Genomic DNA, 20,847 nt, shown 5'->3' with positions numbered 1-20,847 from the left:
ACGGGATCCGGTGCTTCTATTTTGTCGCGGTTGTCCTTCCAGTAGTAACTTATTTGAATTTGTTCGGGCATCATCATCATCATCATCATCATCATCATCATCGTCATCGTCATCGTCATCGTCATCGTCATCGTCATCGTCATCATCATCATCATCATCATCATCATCATCATCATCATCATTATCATTATCATCATCATCATCATCATCATCGTCATCGTCATCATCATCATCATCATTCTCATGATCATCATCATCATCATCATCATCATTATCATCATCATTATCATCATCATCGTCATCGTCATCATCATCATTAAGCGAAACGCCCACACAAAGTTTTTTTCTCGGAAACTGATTTTGAAATTTGTAGCTTTATAGTTTATAACCTATAATTACGGCTGAAAACCCTTGTGTTGACCTTGAGTTTAGGGTTAATTTCAAAACGTTTCATACACTCGTTTCACGTGGTGATCAGAGTATAATAACGGCTGAATATCCTTGCGTGGACCTACGCTAGGGCCTGAAAAATAAGGAAAGAAAACTAGATTTCCAATTTGTCCAAAGGTGTCGATATCAAAAGGAAATAAGCAATGCGAATGATTTTAGACTATGCCTTCTTTAGTTCGTTTTACTGGAGATAAAATGTGAATTCGTCTTATTCCCATTCAAACTCCCATCCACAAGAAGTGCGTGACAGGTCACGCGCGCGAAGATCGCTTCCCATGAATCACCACAAAATTCCAACCCAAACAGAGTAACAGCTTAGTCGATTCACTTCCGTTTACAGCTTTGTGTGTTTGAAATTTGTTTACTTCTTTCAAGGAAAATGATCAGGGGAGCTAGGGGCTGATTTACAGATAAAGGTAACTATTTATTCTCCATCAATTTGGGCTTAGCAGTCGAACCCAAGGCCACGATCGGTTGAAATTGAATCTCATTTATAACCTTATACATCAGTTGTAATCATTGAATACTGTTACTTCTACGTTGTTCAAAAGCATTGCAACTTCTTTAACCGAGTTGTTCGTACAGTACATGTAGGTTCAGGCCAGTCCGGCTTCTTCCCGTGGACGTACCTCTAGTTCTTTTATACATGTTTCGACCGGAAACTTTTGAAGAACGAGGCTGATGTCACAGGCAGTCCAAGCTCTACGATTTGCACAAGGTACAGAGGAATTCTATTCGATTTCACCTTGTTAACTCCAAAACATCTTTACCTGATTTGTACAATAAAGATTACCAAATAAAAATCCTTTTAATTTGTAACACTATGTCCCTCGATCTTGTCTCGTTCATAGACTGCAGGTATCTATGTTTAAATAGTATTTGCACAATAGACTGTGCAAGGTACCTGACTAAAGCTCATTTTGATTTCTGAAGAAAATTTGTTGCCCTTCAGTCAACGATTATTGCACCCATAGTTTGGATGAACGAGACGAAAACAAGGGATATACACCTGTGGAAGGATATGGAACACTTATACAGTCCAGAAGAATTTTATTTTGGCAACATTTCCTGAACAAAGTTAAGATCTTTTAGAAATATTAACAAGGGGAGATGTGTTATGTACGACTGAATAGAATTCCTCTGGGCCTTGCGGATTTGTTTTGACCTTTGTGATATTAAAACACCAGCATCACATAATTTGAGCAGTCCCACAGGCAGCTCAAGCTCGCATCACTAGAAAGCGTGTAATAATTTATATTGCTAGTGGGACGACTGACCTTTGCGTGCAAGCGGTATTGGGTGACAGGGAGCCGTTGAGAATTTAAATGTGTTATAAGACTGTATGGAGAGTAAAATATTGTTGATTCCAAACCTTAAATAATGCTCAATTTTAACTTTCATTCAATAAAATGAACAAAACTCGCCTCTGGTGCATTCTTGTGCATTTGGGGGTTATTTTACCATTTCAGGCATTCTTTAAAATTACTGTTATTCCCTTCATAAGACTCTGTCTTATGAAGGGATCTGACAGTAATTTCAAAGAAACTTTCAAAATCAATTATTATTACACGCTCCCTAGTGATGCAAGCTTGGGCTGCCTGTGGAGCATCATTGTAACCATTGCATAATAGCAAAATTACAGTACATAAGGGTTTGTATGGGGGAAAAGTATCCTATTTGAAGGCAATAATCTGACTACCCGGTTATAACACAACCACATTTGCAGGTTCACTTAAAGATCGTCATATATAATGGGGTTCTGCTGTGTGTAGAACAGGTCGATTAGCCCTTGGAACTGAAACTCCACCAAATCGTCTGACCCAAAAGCCACACAGGACACAAAAAGAACTACAAAGAAGTTCAGGTGAGAAATTTTTGTTGGAAAATTGTTCCTTATATTGTGCCTTTAAATACATGTAGTATACTTTTACCCCCAAACAAACCCTTACTTGTATGAATTTTGCTATATGCGATGGTTATATCGACATGTTTACATTTCAAAGGTGAACACAAATTGTAGAGCTTGGGATAGTTGTGGGCACATTAGGGACCATTCATTAGTTGGAGGTTGTGGGGGATGGGGGGGGGGAGGCTGGAGGAAAAATTAGGGGGGTCTTGAAAAAACAAATTTTGGAAAGCACTCTTGAATAGTTTAGTATTTTATATTAGACGTGATAATTAACAATTATTGGATGAGGGTGAGCATCGGTAGTGAGTCATCAAGGTCATGGCCTAATTGCTATCTGACGAGGCCAAAGGCTGAGATGGCTAACACAACCCAAGTCCTTGATAATTCTCAGTATCGTGTGACAACTAAATGCAATAATTGTTTTATTATGTACATCCCTCACCAGTGCTCTACAAACACTAGAGTGCATCAGCATACAATGAAGTCAATACCTATAAAAACATGTCAACTTGTAAACAACTTTATTTTCAAAACCTTTTGCTCACTAAGCGTTTTTCAGTAAGGTTTAATTAACTTTCAAAAGGCTGATTTTTATAGTTAATCAAAACATGAACTTAATTTTTTTGCTGAATCATTCATTTTGTGGTATTAATTCTGTTATCTGCAAAATGATGTCACATTTACATGCATATAGGAATGAGCAACATCCTTGTAGCCATGAATCAAAATTGAGATCATGACAGCGGTGTTGATAATACTGAGTTGTTGTTATCTTGATTTTTTTATTTTTATTTCCCTTTGTCTCAGATTATGGTAATAAATACTGCACAAAGGAAAATAAAAATTAAACTGGTTTGAAAATTTTTAAACCAAAAAACAAAAACTTTGCAGTGCCTCCAATGTTTCCTACCTTGGTGTTTGGAAATCATGTTAAACCCTTTAAGTAAGCTCTAGCAGTGATCAGCATCAAATTTCTCCTTGTATTGTCAATGGCTATTCAACCCCTGAGGTCATGAGAGTTAAGGTTAGGATATTTTAAAAACCTTCCCCCTTACTTTTGTTAGAAAAGTATGGGGACAAGTAGGAGAATTTGTTCTTTGATATTATTTTAGATGTTAAAGTATTAATGCAGCTTGCACAAAGACTATTCCAATTTAAGCAGAAAACCTCTCCCTCTCCAAACTCAGTACACTAACAAACAGACTGCATATAGCCTATTGTCCCACTTCTGCTCATGAATGTTTGCCCATTGTAGGCTATTTCTACTAACATACTTGATGGGCAAGCTCAAAGGCAGCAGGGGCAATAAGGGAACCTAACTATTCTATGATGTGAGTTTTGAACCAAACATGGATATATTCCGTACCTTTGATCGTTGGTTTTCTCCTTGGGCTGGACCAAACGTGCCAGACTCTCACAGTCAGGAAACTAGTGCCTCTCCAAATGTCAACATTAATCAGGGACTGGAACTTAGCTCCCAAGGTGCTGACTCTCAGTCAGCAGAAGGTAGGCTTCACTGAGGATACTATTTAATCATTTAATACTTCATTTCTTACGTTAATTTTTAAGATTTGCCAGTCAAAATACATTCAGGAGAGGTTTGACTGCTTCTTCTGAAAGCTAACTGACAGCCATTAAAAAGCGACCCAATGTAAAACTATCATAATTTTAATGAGAAAGATACCTAAAAGGTGAATCTCACTGGGATGGATTGTAGTTAGCCTGAAATAAAGACATTTTAACCTCAGGGCAAGTGGGGAATTGTCCTAGGTGATCAAACTTTGAGAGATACTTGCGTATTTTCCATATCTTCACTAGTGAAGATATTAATGACGTCATTTCCTGCTTTTTTACGGTTGTTTGTGGAAACGGTTGGTGAACGATAGATCTGTCTGTTTGTCTATATAATAAAAAAAATATTAAACGGTGACAAGAAGAAATGAATTTTATTTTCTCGTGTTAAAAACAATATTTTTCTCTCTCGCTGCGCTCGCTATTCGTAAAATATTGTCTTTACCACTCAAAAATAAAATTCATATCTTCGCGCCGCCGTGTAATATCTTCCATTATATAGACAGTAGTGTTTTTACTGGAAAATACAACACTCGTAAAATTTATACGAAACTACATCCAGGACCCGAGTGGCGTATTTTCCATGTCCTCACTAGTAAGGAAATTGATGACGTCATTTCCCGTTTTTTCCACGGTTGATTGTAATGTCCTCTATATATTGCCATCGGCCAAAAGATTCTCCTCAAAATTTCACATTTTTCCTCAAAGCTTCGTTTCTCGGCCAACTGTCATTTTTCGGACAATCTTTTAGCCGTGGGCATTTTCATCCGATATACCAGCCGCCTGAAGGGGTTTATTTATTTATTTATTTATTTATTTATTTATTTATTTATTTATTTATTCATTTATTTTACTAGACTTCGCCTTAAATATTAGAACTATAAACAGAACATAACAACGTGAAACAGAAGATAAACAAATACTGGGTTAAGGCAAGGTGACCACAACAGCCAGCGCCAATTACTGTGGGCTAAATCTCTCCGCACAGGTGATGTATACTGAATCGTTATACCTTTATTTGTTATTTCACGTAGTGATTCCTCCTGGTGAGATGCAAATCAACGTAAAGACTACGACTGGAAAAGAATTCATGTTAGCAGTCCATCAAAGTGACTCCATTGGGAAGGTAAAAGCACAAATTCAAAACATTGAAGAAATTCCACCGGAAGACCAGCGTCTCGTGTTTGCAGGCATGCTTCTAAAAGACGAACGCACCTTACTAGACTACCACATTCAAAAAGGATGCACACTAAACCTGGTTGTAAGAAGTAGTGATAGACATTCGCGTAGGAAAATTGGCATAAGGACACATGAGAGAACATTCTTTGTAACAGCGGAACAAGGTGATTCTATTGAGTACGTAAAGAAGAAAATTCAAGACCAGGAAGGTATCCCTTCAGAACAACAAACTCTCGATTTTTCTGGGATGGAACTGAAAAATGAACACACTTTGAAAGACTATAATATCCCGATTAACTCATTCCTATTCCTAAGATGTCTTGATTGCATTTTTGTAAAGATGCTTACAGGAAAGATAATCAGATTGGTAGTGGAATCATATGATTCTGTTAAGAACGTGAAGACAAAAATTGAAGAAAAAGAGGGCATCCCTCTTAAACAACAACGGTTACATTTTAGGGCAAGGAAATTGGAAGATGATCGAACTTTATTTGACTACGAAATCGAGAATGGCTGCACCCTTTACTTGGTAGCTACTTTGTGGATATTTGTCAAGACATTGACCGGTGGGAAGATCCCTGTAGACTTCAAACATAGTAACACAATCAGAATGGTTAGAGAAAGCATTAAGGATAGAAAAATACCTGCACTTGCATCTGAGGGCGTGTTACTGGATGATGATGTAACCCTTTCTTATTATAATATTCTGCCAGGATCAACGCTGCATGAGATTGACGTGAGAGGTAAGTGAATTATACACTATTAATACAACGATCAAGCCTACCGTAAACAGAAACCCTTCTGTTTCTATTTTTTCGTACAAGTTGGATCTTTTCACTGTCACCTAAGCTTTTTCAGTAGAGTGTTTTCGAAATAATATTTTACATCCAATTATTTGAGAAGCTTCAGGTTAAAATGTGCAATTGAACTAAGCCTAGTGAACGCAATTTAAGCAGTTCTGCGTTAAAGGGCATGATCGTGATCCATACAAAAGAAATGTTTCCGAGGTCATGTTCGAGCTAAAATGTCAAGATAGTCAAATTGCGCGACACGAACGACAAACACAATCTTAACCTGGTTTATTTTCAGTCTCTGTCCAAATCCTACTATACCTGGCTGGGAGCTTTGGAACTTCGATTAAGTACTCTCAAATAGCTAGTGTGAACACTTCGAGATCTTAAAATAGTAGACGAATGGCGAAGCGGTTAGAACACTCGCTTCCTACCAGTGTGGCCCGGGTTGAGCAACATTTGTCAAGAGACAAAATGAAAGGCGTTCCTACAAAATATGTTTGAATTAATTTTTCACTGTTACGTCCATTTCTCATTCCCGTTTTGTTTTCAACAGCTCGTCTTCCACTTCGGATAGATTGTGAGGCCATTACTCCACAGGAATGCCAAACAGCGGAGCGGGGAGCGGCAGCAGTACCTCACACTTCACGTCAGCCGCATGTAATAACTTCAACTGGTAGTGGGGGAGAAAATGGCGTAAATGGAAGGTTTCCCTCGGCACAAGATGTCCTTAATGTCATTGCTTTAAAGTACTTTGAGACAGTTGATCCAAGAAAACCAGAAGAGCTGAATGGTTATCTTCGGTATCTCAAAGAGGTGCGCAAAGTGTTGTTTGTCGATGCTCAGCAGGGGAGCTTAGTAATTACTGTGGAGTGTAACTCTCTTCGGATTCTTGAGGAACTGTGGCTAGACTGTTGTTCGGGTCATCTAAATCAAGTGGCACAAGAGTATCTGGTCACAGAGGACATTCTTAAGGAACTTGGCCTAATCGGGGTGAAACTCACGACAACCATTGTGGAGAAGGAATACAGAGCTTGTCGACAGTACTTTTTGAAACTTTTGAAACATCCAGGTGGGTATGGTAGGAGGTACCATATACATGGGTTTATTTTGAATTTCTGTGACGAGCCGCTCCAATAATAACAATCATAATCATAATCATAATACTTTATTAGTTGAAAAACAAACAACAAACACCGAAAGGTGATAAAAATATCGATATCAGAAAAAAAGAAAAACGCTTCATAATTCTGCAGTTCATGCTAAGAATATCCATACGAAAACTTTTCGAAGACGTTGATCGATCAATAATATATACAAAATTAAAAATCTTCAAGAAAAATAAAAACCAACAACAAATGGAAGGCTACCAAGAAAAATTAAAAAAACTAAGAAATAAAATTATGTCCTCAATGTTTTTAACGAATATTTGCATTTCCTTTCTCGATGTCAAAGTCAATGTCCGTCACTTCAAGATGGATCCTCCTTGTAGCTCGCGAACCTCTCAAGCATAGTAATGCTGATCTCAGCAACGCGAAGGACACCCTTGCCTTGATCCATGACATAGTAGTCGCATAGCTTTCGCCCTTTTTGTAGCAACTAACTCAGCAAGCCTACTATGGTATCGCTTGCATTCCATCGCGATTCCACCTGTCGTGCTAAAAACTAATGGCGTGAATGTGGCTTGCTCCACTTCTAAAATTTGGCTGGAATACTGGCGCTTCGTTTCCGTTTCATGTTGCCTGTCAATCTGGTTAAGATCCATATCCCAGTAGGAGTCAGCATTTGGGTGGCAAATTCTAAAATCAAAGAAAGCCGACTTCTGTCTCTCCCAGAACCCCCTTGCCACAATATCGAGCCGCGCATCAGGAGCGGTGTTGGCTCCCCTATTGAGCTCTTCTCCTGTGATGTCTTGCAAAACTGGTTCAGTTTCAACGCCATTACACACCATGCGAAGCATTTCCATAATAATAATAATAATAATAATAATAATAATAATAATAATAATAATAATAATAATAATAATAATAATAATAATAATAATAATAATAATAATGACGATGATAATAATAATAATAATAATAATATTTTTTTAAAAAATAATAATAGTAACTTTATTAGAATATTCCAAGGAAATTGTTATTTACAAGTTAAAAGTAGAAAACAGAGCTATTAAAACCTATTTACAATTCTTGTCGATTAAAATAAGAGACTATTTTCAAGCACAATTTTTTTTGAAGAAAAAGAAAAAAAAAAACAAATCTCATCAAGTTACAATAGTATTCTCATTCGTAACAAAAACTCATATGATCACATCATCACTAAAAATATGTTCGGAAGTTAAAATACGGTCCTTAATGACGAAAAAACAACTCTTATTTAAAATACAGTAGAACCCCGCTTTACGACCACCTCGTTATTACGACCACTTTTTTGTGCCTCGAACGAATTGAAAGTCCAGTCATTTCCTTAGTTTTACAACCTTGTTGATCCCACCACCCCGTTATTACGATCACATTTTCACGACCCGAAGGTGGTCGTATTAACGCGGTTCCACTGTATAAGCGGATTATATCGGTCATAAAAAACAACTAAAATTACGAAAATGAAGAAAAGAAAGGGAAAAAACCCTAAGAAATTCGTTCTCATAATAATAATAATAATGATAATAATAATAATAATAATAATAATAATTTTATTTAAATAATGATAGTAACTTTATCAAAATATTTCAAGGAAATTGTTATTTACAAGTTAAAAGTAGGAAACGGAGCTATTTAAACCTATTTACAATTCTTGTTGATTAAAAAAAGAGACTATTTTCAAGCACATTTTTTTTAAGAAAAAGGAAAAAAAAACAAATCTCATCAAGTTACAATAGTATTCCCATTCGTAATAAAAAATCGTATGATCACATCATCACTAAAAATATGTTCGGAAGTTAAAATACGGTCCTTAATGACGAAAAAACAACTCTTGTTCAAAATATAAGCGGATTATATCGGTCATTAAAAACAACTAAAATTACGAAAATTAAGAAAAGAAAGGAAAAAAACCGCTAAGAAATTCGTTCTCATAATAATAATAATGATAATAATAATAATAATAATAATAATAATAATAATAGTAATAATAATAATAGTAATAATAATAATAATAATAATAATAATAATAATAATAATAATAATAATAATAATAATAATATGCATCCTTCAAGAGGAGGCCACCATCACTAAAAGTTGGTTTTCAGGGGGTGCTTTAAAAAAAACAATTAATATAAAAAATCCCCTAGAATAAGATATAAAATAGGTAACAATAAAAATTAGGGTCTACGATAAAAATATGCAAACTAACTTAAAATAAGTCACATAAAAACTTATCCAGATTCCTTTTAAAAATCGCGTCAGGTATAACGCCGAACTATCATGAGCCGAACTTGGTACCTTGTTAAGCAATAGACCGCACTTTCCAGAAGTTTACCAGCGTAATAAAACCACGCGGGATGTTGGGAGAACACGAGAAAGCTTGTAAATCACGAGCCGCAGGCGAGTGATTTACAAGCTTTTCGAGTGTACTCCCAACATCCCAAGTGGTTTTATTACGCTGGTAAACTTCTGGAAAGTGCGGTCTATTGCTTTTATGAAATAACTACTTAGACAAAAACACTTAGAAGACCTTAGAAATAGGCGCTTTTTATTTTGTAACTTGATCAAGTTGTTTATTCTCTTCAAATTCATCAGTAAGGCGGGAGAACCAATCACAAATCGGGATCTATTTTGAGCATAAACCTGTTGAATCGCCGAAGGACGCATCGCAGTTTGAGCGAATGAATGAAAGTGTTTTTTAAGTTAAATTACTGTCTAACTCTCACAAAAATGTGGCTAAAAAAGGTTAATGCCTTGGCGAAAGAATGCTTTTTATCAGCAGATAGCAGTTACTGATGAAAAGCGGACAGCGGCTTGGTGAGTGAAAAAACTTCACTTGTTTTGAGCTTGGCCAGGTCTTCTTTTTCTATTGCTGGTTTGTGCATGGTGTTTTGCATGCCATCTTGCTTAAGCAGTTTAATTTTGGCGTCAAGCATTTGGTTTGAGAGGACAAAACGTGGGTCGTGAGTGAACCTTATTCCTAAACTGTGTGGTGGTGTGTTTAGATATCTCTCAATGCCATTTCTTATTGACAGAAGAGTCGCACGGCTGTAATTTTCGCCTTCTTTATTTCTTGCCTCGGCGTAGAATTGCCTCAGATTCCTGTCCAGCTCTTCGACCGCCATTTCCGCCAGACTTACGCCAATAACCTTTTGTTTACTCCACTCTAGGTGAACAGAGAAAGAGGAATTGTGATTTGAGCAGTTAATATCAAATACCTTGTACTCGGGTTGAAGTCGGTTTTATATTGTTTTAAACGCTTCAAGTTATTTGCAAACAACTTGACTTTGGCATAACCTTCAATAAATTACAAATTTTGTACTGTTTATCAATACTGTTTGAGCCGTTTATTTTATAAAATAACAGTTTCAGTGAAAAGCCAGGCTAAAAGATTATTCATGTAATTAAAACCAACCTGTGAATACGGAAACTGCCCACTGTGTTGCCTGCTTGGTTTTTTTGGCTTGTGCATTTTCGACGATCGAGTCAAGTTCTTCGTTTTCCACATCGGCAAATCTTCTCTTTTTGCTCGACCTTTCTTCTTCTGCCTCAGTATTTAAGCTCTCCTTTTTAGAATTTGGCTCCGAATTTTTATTGTGCGGCAAAAGCACATCAAAGCCTGACAATATGTCGAAGTTCGGAAAGTTTTCGTCGCGCTCGTCGGCCATTATCGAGAAATCTCCAGCGGGAGAGCAGCGAGAGTTTACCGGTACAATAGTACATAGGTTTGGCAACTCTATTGACCAATCAGAACGCGCGTAGTATGTTAGTTATTTTATAAAATTGAGTAAACGAAAAGTGCGGCGTCTCAACTGGGTATCACTGGATTCTTTGCAGCTAACGGTCACATGTGTACAAAATCCACCATGCCGGAACGCAAGCTACGCACTGGGACTTGCAAAACAAAAAAAGTCAAATTTGACTGGATGAAGTCGCTTTGTTTTGGATGTTCCAGTGCGTAGCTTGCTTTCCAGCATGGTGGATTTTGTACCATGTGACCGTAAGCTGCAAAGTGCCCACTGATCAGTTAATCATGGAAACAGTAAATTTTAACTCACTTTGCCGGCCTTGCTTCCACAGTCAGAACAACTACCAAGGTACGAAATAGTTTGACGATACTAGTGGAGACGCTGACTGGAACAGTAGTCACCTTGAAACTAAATTCAAACGATAGTATCAAAACTATCAAGAAACAGATTAAGATTTCGCCCGATGAATATCTTCTCATGTTCAAAGGCAAGAAACTGGAAGATAACCACACCTTGAGTGAGTGCGGAATTCAGAACGGATCACAACTTAAGCTGGTTCCCGTGTACATAAACTTATTTGTCAGGACATTGAAAGGAGAGAGAATCCCATTAGAAGTCAAACCAAGGGACACTATCAAAAATGTCCTGGAAAAAATAGGACACAGAGAAACGGCCTCGCCCGCAGGAATATATATTTTGTATGATGGCAAAATATTGGATGGTGAAAGCACTATTGCTGACAACAAAATTTGCAGCAACTCAACCCTTGTTTTAGGCCTGCACGGATTTTGGGGAAGCTGCAGATTAATGTGAAAAGGACAAACACACACGTTCCCGAGGAAAATGTAGATCGGAGAGCAAAGAAAGTAAACACCTTTACAAAAACACTTCAATTATTACCATAGATTTTTCGTACATCTTTGTGGAACATGCATACAACCTAACGGAGTGTAAAGTCCGTCCCTGATTACCCGCGTACCCGGCGCTTGCGCTTCCATTTAATCATGTGTAAACTCACGCCTGACAGCTTTAAAATTGACAGACTCTTTAAGCTTTTTAATTAACTTGATATTTTCATATCTCAGTATTCTAGTACTTTAGTATTGCAGTATTTAATACTTTAGGATTTTTGTGGTTAAAGTGACTCCGTACAGTTATTTGGCGCGCGTCGACTGGGTACTAAAATGGCGCGAGTGCGCGCAGTTTTCTAACAGATACGTGAGTTTTCATTATGCTGGCGTGCGGAAAAAAGGCAAGTTTTAGCCTGAAAAGTAAGGCTATTTTAACGAGTTTTCCACGGTAAATTTTCATGACAATTGGCTCGATTGTAGGATTTAGCTGGTATTTATACTCCAAAAACCGAAAAATTTTAGGGAGAATTATACATGGACAACTTCAATAAATGACAGAAAGGAAAAGTACAGAAATTGGCCAAACGTATGTACAGAATTTTTTTGACTTTACAAGGAGATGCTTTGGAGTTTCTCTTTTCTTTACACAAAAATAGCAAAATTTTACCGCGCGAAATTCGGAAAAACCCGTATTGAAACAAGCTAGGAGTGAAGGATCAACAAATTTATCATCCGCTGGTTGTCATGGAAACGGGATTTACCAGTTGTGATAGTGTTTTTCGCAAAGCATAAGGACTTAGGTACTCGAAACTATGTTTGAACCCAGATATTTTTACAGGGCTGAAGGAAGCAGAACAGTCAGAGAAAACTGAAGAAATGGTATAGTACCTTAGTTTCTAGTATTTTAGTAATGTTGTTGTAACTTATTTTCATAGGGCCTTAAGAGAGACTACAGTCTTGTCTGTAATTCTGCACCCTGTTGAAATAAAGTGTCATTCATTCCCTCATTACTGATGCATGCTTCTCGTTGTTACCGAAAAGTGGAGAATAGGATAGTGGAGTCGTGATTGATGTAAATAAGTTTCCGCCGTGATGTTGTATTGTAGAGCGTTAATGGCGCATAACACCCCGGTCAAAAGGATTTTTGCGGTCTCCACATCACCTACACCTTTTAATATGTATCCCTGTATAGCTTTCAAGATCATTGTGACGGTACTTGTACTTTTACCACAAGTCACCAAAGCGTAATATAAGAGTTTGTACACCGTTAAAATTCGGTGGAAATTAGACAACAATATTCCCTCGAAAACCCACAAAAATTACTTAAACTTTAAAAAGCTTACCCGTGTGTTTTGCTGTGTTTTCAAGTCTTCTCAGTGCTCTCAAATGGCGTTTTGAGCGGCTTATCTCTCAGCGGCTGGTGCACGTGCAGCACTATATTATGCTAATGACAAGGTTGGAAAACTTGAAGTCGAATAGGCCATTTTACAGTTATGTGCTTAGTGACCTGGCCTTGGATTGGAAGCGAGGCTGGAGGTGACCTTGTTTTGATACAAACCTCGCCGCTTTTCATATGTAGATCATGCTGTTCTTACGCTAACTAGTTTGCATTTACATATGAAAGCAGCGAGGTCTGTATCAAAACAAGGTCACCCCCAGCCTCACTTCCAATCCAAGGCCAGGTCACTAAGCACAAACTGTAAAATGGACTATTTGAATGTAATCTGACCCGTCATTTAAGTAGATCACTGCGAAAACCTCGGTAAAATTTTCTTGAAACGTAATTACACGCTTACCTACCTCGCAGTATGCCAAGAGGGGTGATGTGCGGTCCTTTCTGAGCAACTCATTCTCGAAGAAGTTCCTTCATTGAGACACCGGCAATTGTTAAAAACAAAGTTGTATTCAACTCGGGTCGCTATTTTTGCCGCGGACCCAGCCGTGTTCCTGAAATATCATGACAAACTCACTGTCAAACCTAGGCGCGAGTACCAAAACGTGCCCGACAGTGGGAATCCACGTGAAACCTTTAGCTCGCAACAAACTACACACACTCCCCCCCCCCCCCCCCCACCCCCAGCTAAGTGCAGTTTTGTACCAGCCATCAGCATTGTTGGTGCGACTAGACTGACGGGGTACGTCGTAGGCGTTGTAACTATTACAAATGGAAATGTAATGACTTTTCTTACAATAATTGCTTAACATTTTGGAATCACAGTTACTGGAAATATGCCCCTTTTTAGCACAAAATAAAACATACCGTACTTACTCAATAATCTCCTTCGCTCTTCTACAGTTGTTACGTGCATGCACTATTCGTGGGCGTGTTCGCCCTCACAATACGCGCACAAATGTTCTACAGTTTTTGCTAAAAGGACGCTGGCTGTCGCGGGTCCTTCCCCATATTTTCCTCGGTCCTTTTTGCGAGTGATGCTCCTTTCATTCCTTAGCTTAGACAATGCTCTTCCCTCAGTTCAAGTTTGCACAACAATTCTCTAAGAATATCTTCCTTTTTCCATTCTTCGTGATTTTTCCCTCTCGTTGCCTGCAATCGTATTGCCTCCGGTAGCTTGCCTAAAACGGCTGAAACAACGATTCCTTCATAGACACTGGCGTCTACCCCTTAGAGTTTGAAGGTCTCGATAACGTACTTCTTCGTTGTTGTCGTCTCGCGTAGACCAACAGTGCCTTTTTCGTTGAACACTGGTTGAACCTTAAGAAGGACGTTCACGTGCCCTCTTTCTATCGTTGCCTTCTTTCCAAATCTCCTCTTCAAAATGTCGATAACGACTTCGTAGTTTACAGAAGTAAGAGTTAACTCTGTCACGGATGTTCGCGCTTTCCCTACCAGTCTGTACCAGTACCAGTCTGCGAAAATTCGAGAACTTGTCCACTGGTGATAGTTTGGGATTGGCCCGGGGGGGGGGGGGGGGGGGCACTTGACCCATGTTTGGGTATAGGGGTGCCGCTGGGGGGTTTGAAACCCTGATCCTTTTTAGGACGAAAATAACCTTAAATACTTACCCTGTGTAGGACAGCGCCCTCTATTTTAAGACCCTACTTAGGACAAAGGACAACATCTATCTCTTGTGTTACACAAGTGTTCATTGGCAATGGTAATAACATGTAAAGGCCTACTGTCACTTACCGGACGTGATGTTCCAAGCATTGAAACGCGAATACCAATCACAACAGATAAAATAATACACTTCCTAGAAGTGAAGGCGAAAAATCCCAAAATTTCGCATTAACAGCGGTGAACCTTCAGTGGAAACTCAATTGACGTGAAGCATTGTTCACTAAAATAAATACAGACTAACGTCCCTGATTTCGGATTGCCAAATACAAGACGACAGTCTTGCAACCATACCCTGTCTAGGACGGGTCCAGGACAGACTCGCTTGAAATTATTTACCCTGTTCAGGGCAGAGACGCCAAAAACCATACCCTATCCAGCGGCACGTCCCCGTATAGCCCATATAGGGGAGTACCCCCCCCCCCCCCCTTCCGGGAGGATTAGTGTGGATCGCACTCTCGAAACTGTCCCAAAATTTCTGCCACTCCTCCACTTTCCTAGAGAACCACTTCACCTGTAACTTGAGAAGCTTAATTCTCTATCGCTGGACACTTCGTTGCCGTGTTGCTCGTGGATGGATGGGGCTCGTGAAAACTGATTGAGACTTCTGACTTTGGTTGCATTAGCTCCCTTATGAAAGTGACTAAAGCTTTCACCATTCCACCTTCACTTATACAGCTATTTCGTCGTCCGTGACCTCCTTTATTTCAACGAGGAGCTTTAAAATGTTCTCATCCATTTTTCGTTCGGCGTTCCCAGTTCAGACGCCGAACTTTGCATGAGCCGAACAGTAATTCAAATTAAGGTCGGCCAAAATCACCAAAATCCCGTCTTTTGATTCAGACACCGAACTTGATAAGCCGAACTTAATTTACTTGAAGCAAAACCAATCGAAATGTCAGCGGTTATTATTATTATTATTATTATTATTATTATTATTATTATTATTATTGTTATTATTATTATTATTATTGTTATTATTATTATTATTGTTATTATTATTATTATTATTATTATTATTATTATTATTATTATTATTATTATTGTTGTTATTATTTTTATTATTATTATTATTTATTTGAAATACGTTGTAATAATTCATGCATTAGGTTCGGCTCATGAAAAGTTCGACGTCTCAGTGACGTCTGAATCAAAGCCATTCCAAAGCCAAAATTCCTGGCTGAGCCAGGCGGGAAGAACGGCTGAGCCGTTCTCAACTGATTCAGACGCCGAACTTTTCATGTACTTAATTCGGAGGTATTTGTTTTGGCTCGTGAAAAGTTCGGGGTCTGAACCGGGCCTTATTAGACGCTACAATCTTTAAATACAGGGAACAATGCAAACGGTCTATGTTGACAGATGTGTCTAAACAAATTCAAATGTGTCAATCAAACTTTGTCTTTCTCGCACACATCCTTCACGCATGATAACCGTCCTATAACTATGCGATTGTGTAAACTTTCGAGCTTTTCAAGGTTTGTGAGTCCCAATTCCAGCCAACTTTTTCAAACCGACGAGAGGGGTACATTGGGGTGCATTAAAACCTATAGACGTGAAGAAATTCTGCAACAACATATCAAAACTTAATAAAAAGACCTGAAGAACATATATGAATGATACGTGGTTGGTCGCTATGCGTTGTGGCTCAAATTTAATCATAGATTAGTACGCTCGAATCTCTCAGCCATGACATTTATTTAATGTGAGATTTCAATTACTGTTGTCATAGTTTTGGTTTTATGTCATGGTGTATTGTAAGCACCAGAACATGTCCAGGTTTTTCATCAATTTTTTTTTGGTAACGACTAAGTTGATTTAACTGTTCTTAAAAAAAATCTCATTATATGCCTCATAAGCAATAGGAAATTAAAGAGGCACTTTGATCTGTTAACATTTGCCGAAGAGAATGTGCATTGTTAAGATCACCGTTCTTGTCGGTGGCCAGTGTATTATAACAAAATTGCTATAACTAAACGTAAACCATGATCAAGAAGTGTATTATTTTGTCTTTAATAGGCTATTAAAATCAGGACTTCATGACAATGCCGCACCTCTCTACCAAGGATCGGTGAAGCACGACAAATCGTTTTTATTTACTTTTTATTTATTTTGTAAATCATTGAAAGAATATGTGACCTTGCACAGGAAAACGTACTTTAACGCTTTTCCGTTAAACGGGTAAAAACGGACGGATAGGTAACGGATGGTTAACGCTTCCAAAGCGTTCTAACGTTTTGTTCTAACGTTCTAACGGATAGTACGCAATGCCTAACGGATTGCAAAAGCGTTTTAACGATTGCGCAATCTGTTCTAACGGATAGCTTGAGCCGTTAAACGGTTGAACAAAATATCTAACGGATGATTTTTTTTTATTTTTTTTTTTTATTTTTTTTTTTTTTATTGTTTGCAAAATCACATTACTTACATTACTTACAGTACGGGCTAAATATATCACTAGACAATACAGTATTCTACCTACAATACATGCTTACTGGTTACTTACGCTACTGAACAAAACAGGACTCTACTTACAATTCAATACATAACAGTAACTAGATTACTTACAAACTGCGGGTTACACGCTACTAAAAAAAAAAAAACAGGAAAGCAGTAAGAAAAGGATGAAATTTTGTCACTGGAAGAAAAAAAAAATTGTGCGTTTTCGTTAATTTAAATTAATTTTAAATTTCCCATTTTTCAACTTTCCATTGTAAGATTAGCGCTGACTTCAATTCTAGAATATTTGGAGGTTTTTCTAACATTTTACATGAGTAGTAATATTTCTGAGTTTGTACAGTAAGGATCTGGAATTTCCGCATTAATTTTGACTTAGTATTCGGGGGTGGATCATAGTCTTTAAATAGGTACTGTTGTTTAGATGGAGTAAAATTTACTTTGTGCTTATTATTAAACCATGTTAAGGCTTCTTGAAAGAGTTTTTGGCCTGCAGGGCACTCCAGAAATGCATGTTCCAAGGAATCAGCTGAATTACAGAAAAAACACTCCTCGTTATCTGCTATTTTAAATCGTTTGAGCTCTTTTTTGGTCACTAAAATACGGTGTAACATTTTAAAGGAGAATTGTCTCAGTTTGTTGTTAGTAGAGAGGCGAGGTATATTTTGGAATAATTTTTGCCATTTACATTCTATATCGGGGTATTGCCTGGCCCAAGTTTTTATGGCTGTTGGTGTAACTTCTGCTTTTTCTTGAAAGAGATGATAATAGTCTTTACATTTCATTTTTGAAAGTTTAATCGATTTGTCCCTAGATAAGTCAAATGTATCACAATCATCGAGAATAAAGTTCATAGGTCTGGGTGTAGAAGCTGCCTTTGATTTGAGGTTTGCTGGAATTGATGCCAGGATTTGAAAATAGTTTAGAAAATTAATTTTTATTTTGTACTTGCGATTAAATTCTTCATAAGTTAGGAATTTTCCATTTTCATTCAGAATGTCTTGAATGTAGTAAATTCCATTTTCGGTCCAACTTTTCCAGAACAGCGATTTACCTTCAATAGTTATGTCTTGATTGTTCCATAAAACAAGGTCACTTTTGTATTTATCTTGGCGATTTAGACGTAATTCCTTAAAGTACTCTGACTAGCATTTCTAAGTAGAAAGACGGTAAATTTTTGTCTAGTTTCTTTATATGATAATTACACTTGAGCAAGAAGTTAAGACCTCCATATTTTTCAAAAAAAGCATTTGGAATAGCTGTCCATGCATCGGTAGTTGGACTGTTAAGCAGTCTACCAATCCAACTCAAGCGGAGTGCTTTAACTGTCGTTGCAAAATTTGGAAAGTTCAGGCCACCTTTACTTGTTTCTTGAAAAAGAACTTCCCTTTTTATTTTATCTTTTTTGTTTTTCCATAAAAAATTAAAGAGCTTGGTTTGGACTCTTTTAATAACTTCTTGAGGAACAGTCAACATTGAGGCTGCATACACCAATTTAGAGACTCCTAGAGTTTTAGCAAGCAGGGTTCTTCCCATAAGTGTAAGGTCGCGAGACAACCAGATATTTAATTTAGTTTCCATCTTTTGAATTTTTAGATAAAAATTCAAATTGTTATTTTTGTCTCTATCGTTTGAAAGATAGGTTCCTAAGGTCTTAATTGGGTCCGCTGGAACATCTATCTCTAAGGGTTTGGTTTTGTTGTTTTTCAAAGAGCCTATCCACATAGCCTTTGTCTTTTTGCTGTTTAGTTTTAAACCTGAAATTTCACCAAAGCTCCCCAAAACTGACATACTTCCACGTAATGACATCGTGTCCTTACATATTAATGTAGTGTCGTCAGCGAACTGGCTTAGCTTAGCTTCAATGGAATTAGGTAGTTTAATACCTGTTATTTCCGGATTTTGTCGTATTTTTTGTGCAAGAAGTTCTACACATAGGACGAATAATAGAGGGCTCAGCGGGCATCCTTGCCTTACGCCCCTTGATACTCGAAAATAATTAGTCATGTTTCCGCCGTTTATAGCTCCGCTTTCAACATCGCTATAGAGTACTGAAATCCATTTTTGAATGTTCGGGCCAAAATTGAAGAATCTTAAGGTGTGATGGATAAAAGGCCATTCTAATGTATCAAAGGCTTTTTCGAAGTCTATAAAGAGTAGTATTCCTGGGACTTTGTTTAATTCGGTAAATTCCATAAGGTCATTTAAAAGCCTCACATTTTGACCGATGTATCGTCCTTTTACGAACCCTGTTTGGTCCGAATGAATCAGTTTGGGCATCTTCGTCTCTATTCTTTTTGAAATAGCTCTAGCCAATATTTTATAGTCGACATTAAGCAATGTTATTGGACGCCAGTTGCTTAAAACCATAAGATTGTTTTCATCTTTTGGTATTAGCGAAATAATTCCTCTTCTCTGAGATATAGACAGTTTGCCTGTTTGAAAGGCTTCGTTGAAAGAGTCGAGGAGGTTCCTCCATAGCAATTCGAAGAAGATTTCATAAAATTCTTTCGTGAAATCGTCATCACCTGGAGTTTTGTCAGGTTGGAAACCTTTTAAGGCATTCAGTAGTTCATCTTTTGTCAGTTCTTGCTCAAGTTCGCTTGCTTCGTCTTGAGCTAGTTTTGGATTTTGTAAATCAGAGGAGAAGCGGGCAAAGTTGTCGTCGAAATTATTGTTCTCGTCTTGTGGGATTCTAGCAGTCAGGAAGTTTTTGTAATAGTTTTCTATTTCTTCATTTATCATGCTTAAATCCGTGATTATTTCTCCGTCTATTGTTTTAAGCTGGGTTATAATCTTTTTCTCATAATTCCGTTTTTCCAAGTTAAAAAAGTATTTCGTTGGTTTTTCACCATTCTCAATCCATCTTATTTTTGATCTGAACATCGCCTCCTTTCCCTTTGTATGATAAATTTCGGACAGGTCTTTTTTAAGGTTCTCGTACTCCGTTAGAATATCATCGTCTAGATTTTGATTATTACAAATTTCCTTATCTAGTTCTTCTAACTTACGTTGTATGGCTGTTTCACGGTTTCTCAAATTGAACCTTTTCTTCTTGGAGAAGACAATGGTCATACTTCTTATTTCCATTTTTACCAATTCCCAATACAGTTGACGGCTTTCAATTTCTTTGTATTTCTCTTGAATAGAAGAGTAATTGTTTTTAATTAAATTTATATATTCGTCGTCTTTCAGTAGTGTGTTGTTAAATTTCCATGTACCCGGTCCACGTTTAAATGTTTGATCGATTTCAAGGCTAAGAAAGACAGCTTTATGATCGGGAGCAATTGAGCATCGTGTTTCTGTTTTCTTTACCTTGTTGATTAATTGTTTTGCAATTATGAAGTAATCTATTCTAGACTTTAATTTTTGACTCTTGGTTTCATAAGTATATGTTTTTGTGTGTGGGTGAAGTGTTCTGTAAACATCAACCAAGTTAAGTTCCGCCATCAAACTCACTAAACCATTCCTATAAATTGTTTCTTTCCATGGAAGGCCGCCACTTTTGTCTAGATGGCTAAGCGTTGTATTCCAATCTCCTACCATAATGACCCTAGAAACACAGGTTTTAGTTACCAAAAGGTGGGTAATTTTTTGCAGAAATGGAATTTGCAGGCGACAATCCGTTGGTGCATAAATATTGACTAATGATAATTCCTCTGTTGTTAATT

At 37.5% G+C, this 20,847-nt stretch overlaps 2 protein-coding genes across 4 annotated transcripts; one reads left to right on the top strand and one right to left on the bottom strand.

The window, feature by feature from the left end:
• The first annotated feature begins 678 nt into the window (after nucleotides 1-678).
• On the top strand, nucleotides 679-12,654 carry LOC146472368 (polyubiquitin-like). Of its 3 annotated transcripts, XM_085119690.1 has the most exons (7): nucleotides 783-866; nucleotides 1,036-1,168; nucleotides 2,177-2,314; nucleotides 3,615-3,865; nucleotides 4,966-5,853; nucleotides 6,458-6,989; nucleotides 11,131-12,654. In XM_085119690.1, exons 4-7 carry the CDS (start codon nucleotides 3,709-3,711, stop codon nucleotides 11,606-11,608), a joined length of 2,055 nt encoding a protein of 684 aa, XP_084975816.1. In that variant the 5' UTR covers nucleotides 783-866; nucleotides 1,036-1,168; nucleotides 2,177-2,314; nucleotides 3,615-3,708; the 3' UTR covers nucleotides 11,609-12,654. The 3 variants fall into 3 exon arrangements, with proteins under 3 accessions (XP_084975815.1, XP_084975817.1, XP_084975816.1); XM_085119689.1 differs by lacking the exon at nucleotides 1,036-1,168 and having other exon boundaries at nucleotides 679-866; XM_085119691.1 differs by lacking the exons at nucleotides 1,036-1,168; nucleotides 2,177-2,314 and having other exon boundaries at nucleotides 679-866.
• Nucleotides 9,593-10,773, bottom strand: LOC146472369 (uncharacterized). Its single transcript, XM_085119837.1, has 2 exons — nucleotides 10,462-10,773; nucleotides 9,593-10,212 (listed from the first exon to the last, which is right to left on the bottom strand). Exons 1-2 carry the CDS (start codon nucleotides 10,712-10,714, stop codon nucleotides 9,836-9,838), a joined length of 630 nt encoding a protein of 209 aa, XP_084975963.1. The 5' UTR covers nucleotides 10,715-10,773; the 3' UTR covers nucleotides 9,593-9,835.
• Nucleotides 12,655-20,847: the final 8,193 nt, after the last annotated feature.

Source organism: Pavona decussata, unplaced genomic scaffold (assembly GCF_977016875.1).
Source record: "Pavona decussata unplaced genomic scaffold, jaPavDecu1.1 SCAFFOLD_100, whole genome shotgun sequence".
NCBI classification, from domain to species: Eukaryota; Metazoa; Cnidaria; class Anthozoa; order Scleractinia; family Agariciidae; genus Pavona; species Pavona decussata.
Note: the sequence above shows the minus strand (reverse complement) of the source record. Positions and strands in the feature narration are given on the sequence as shown.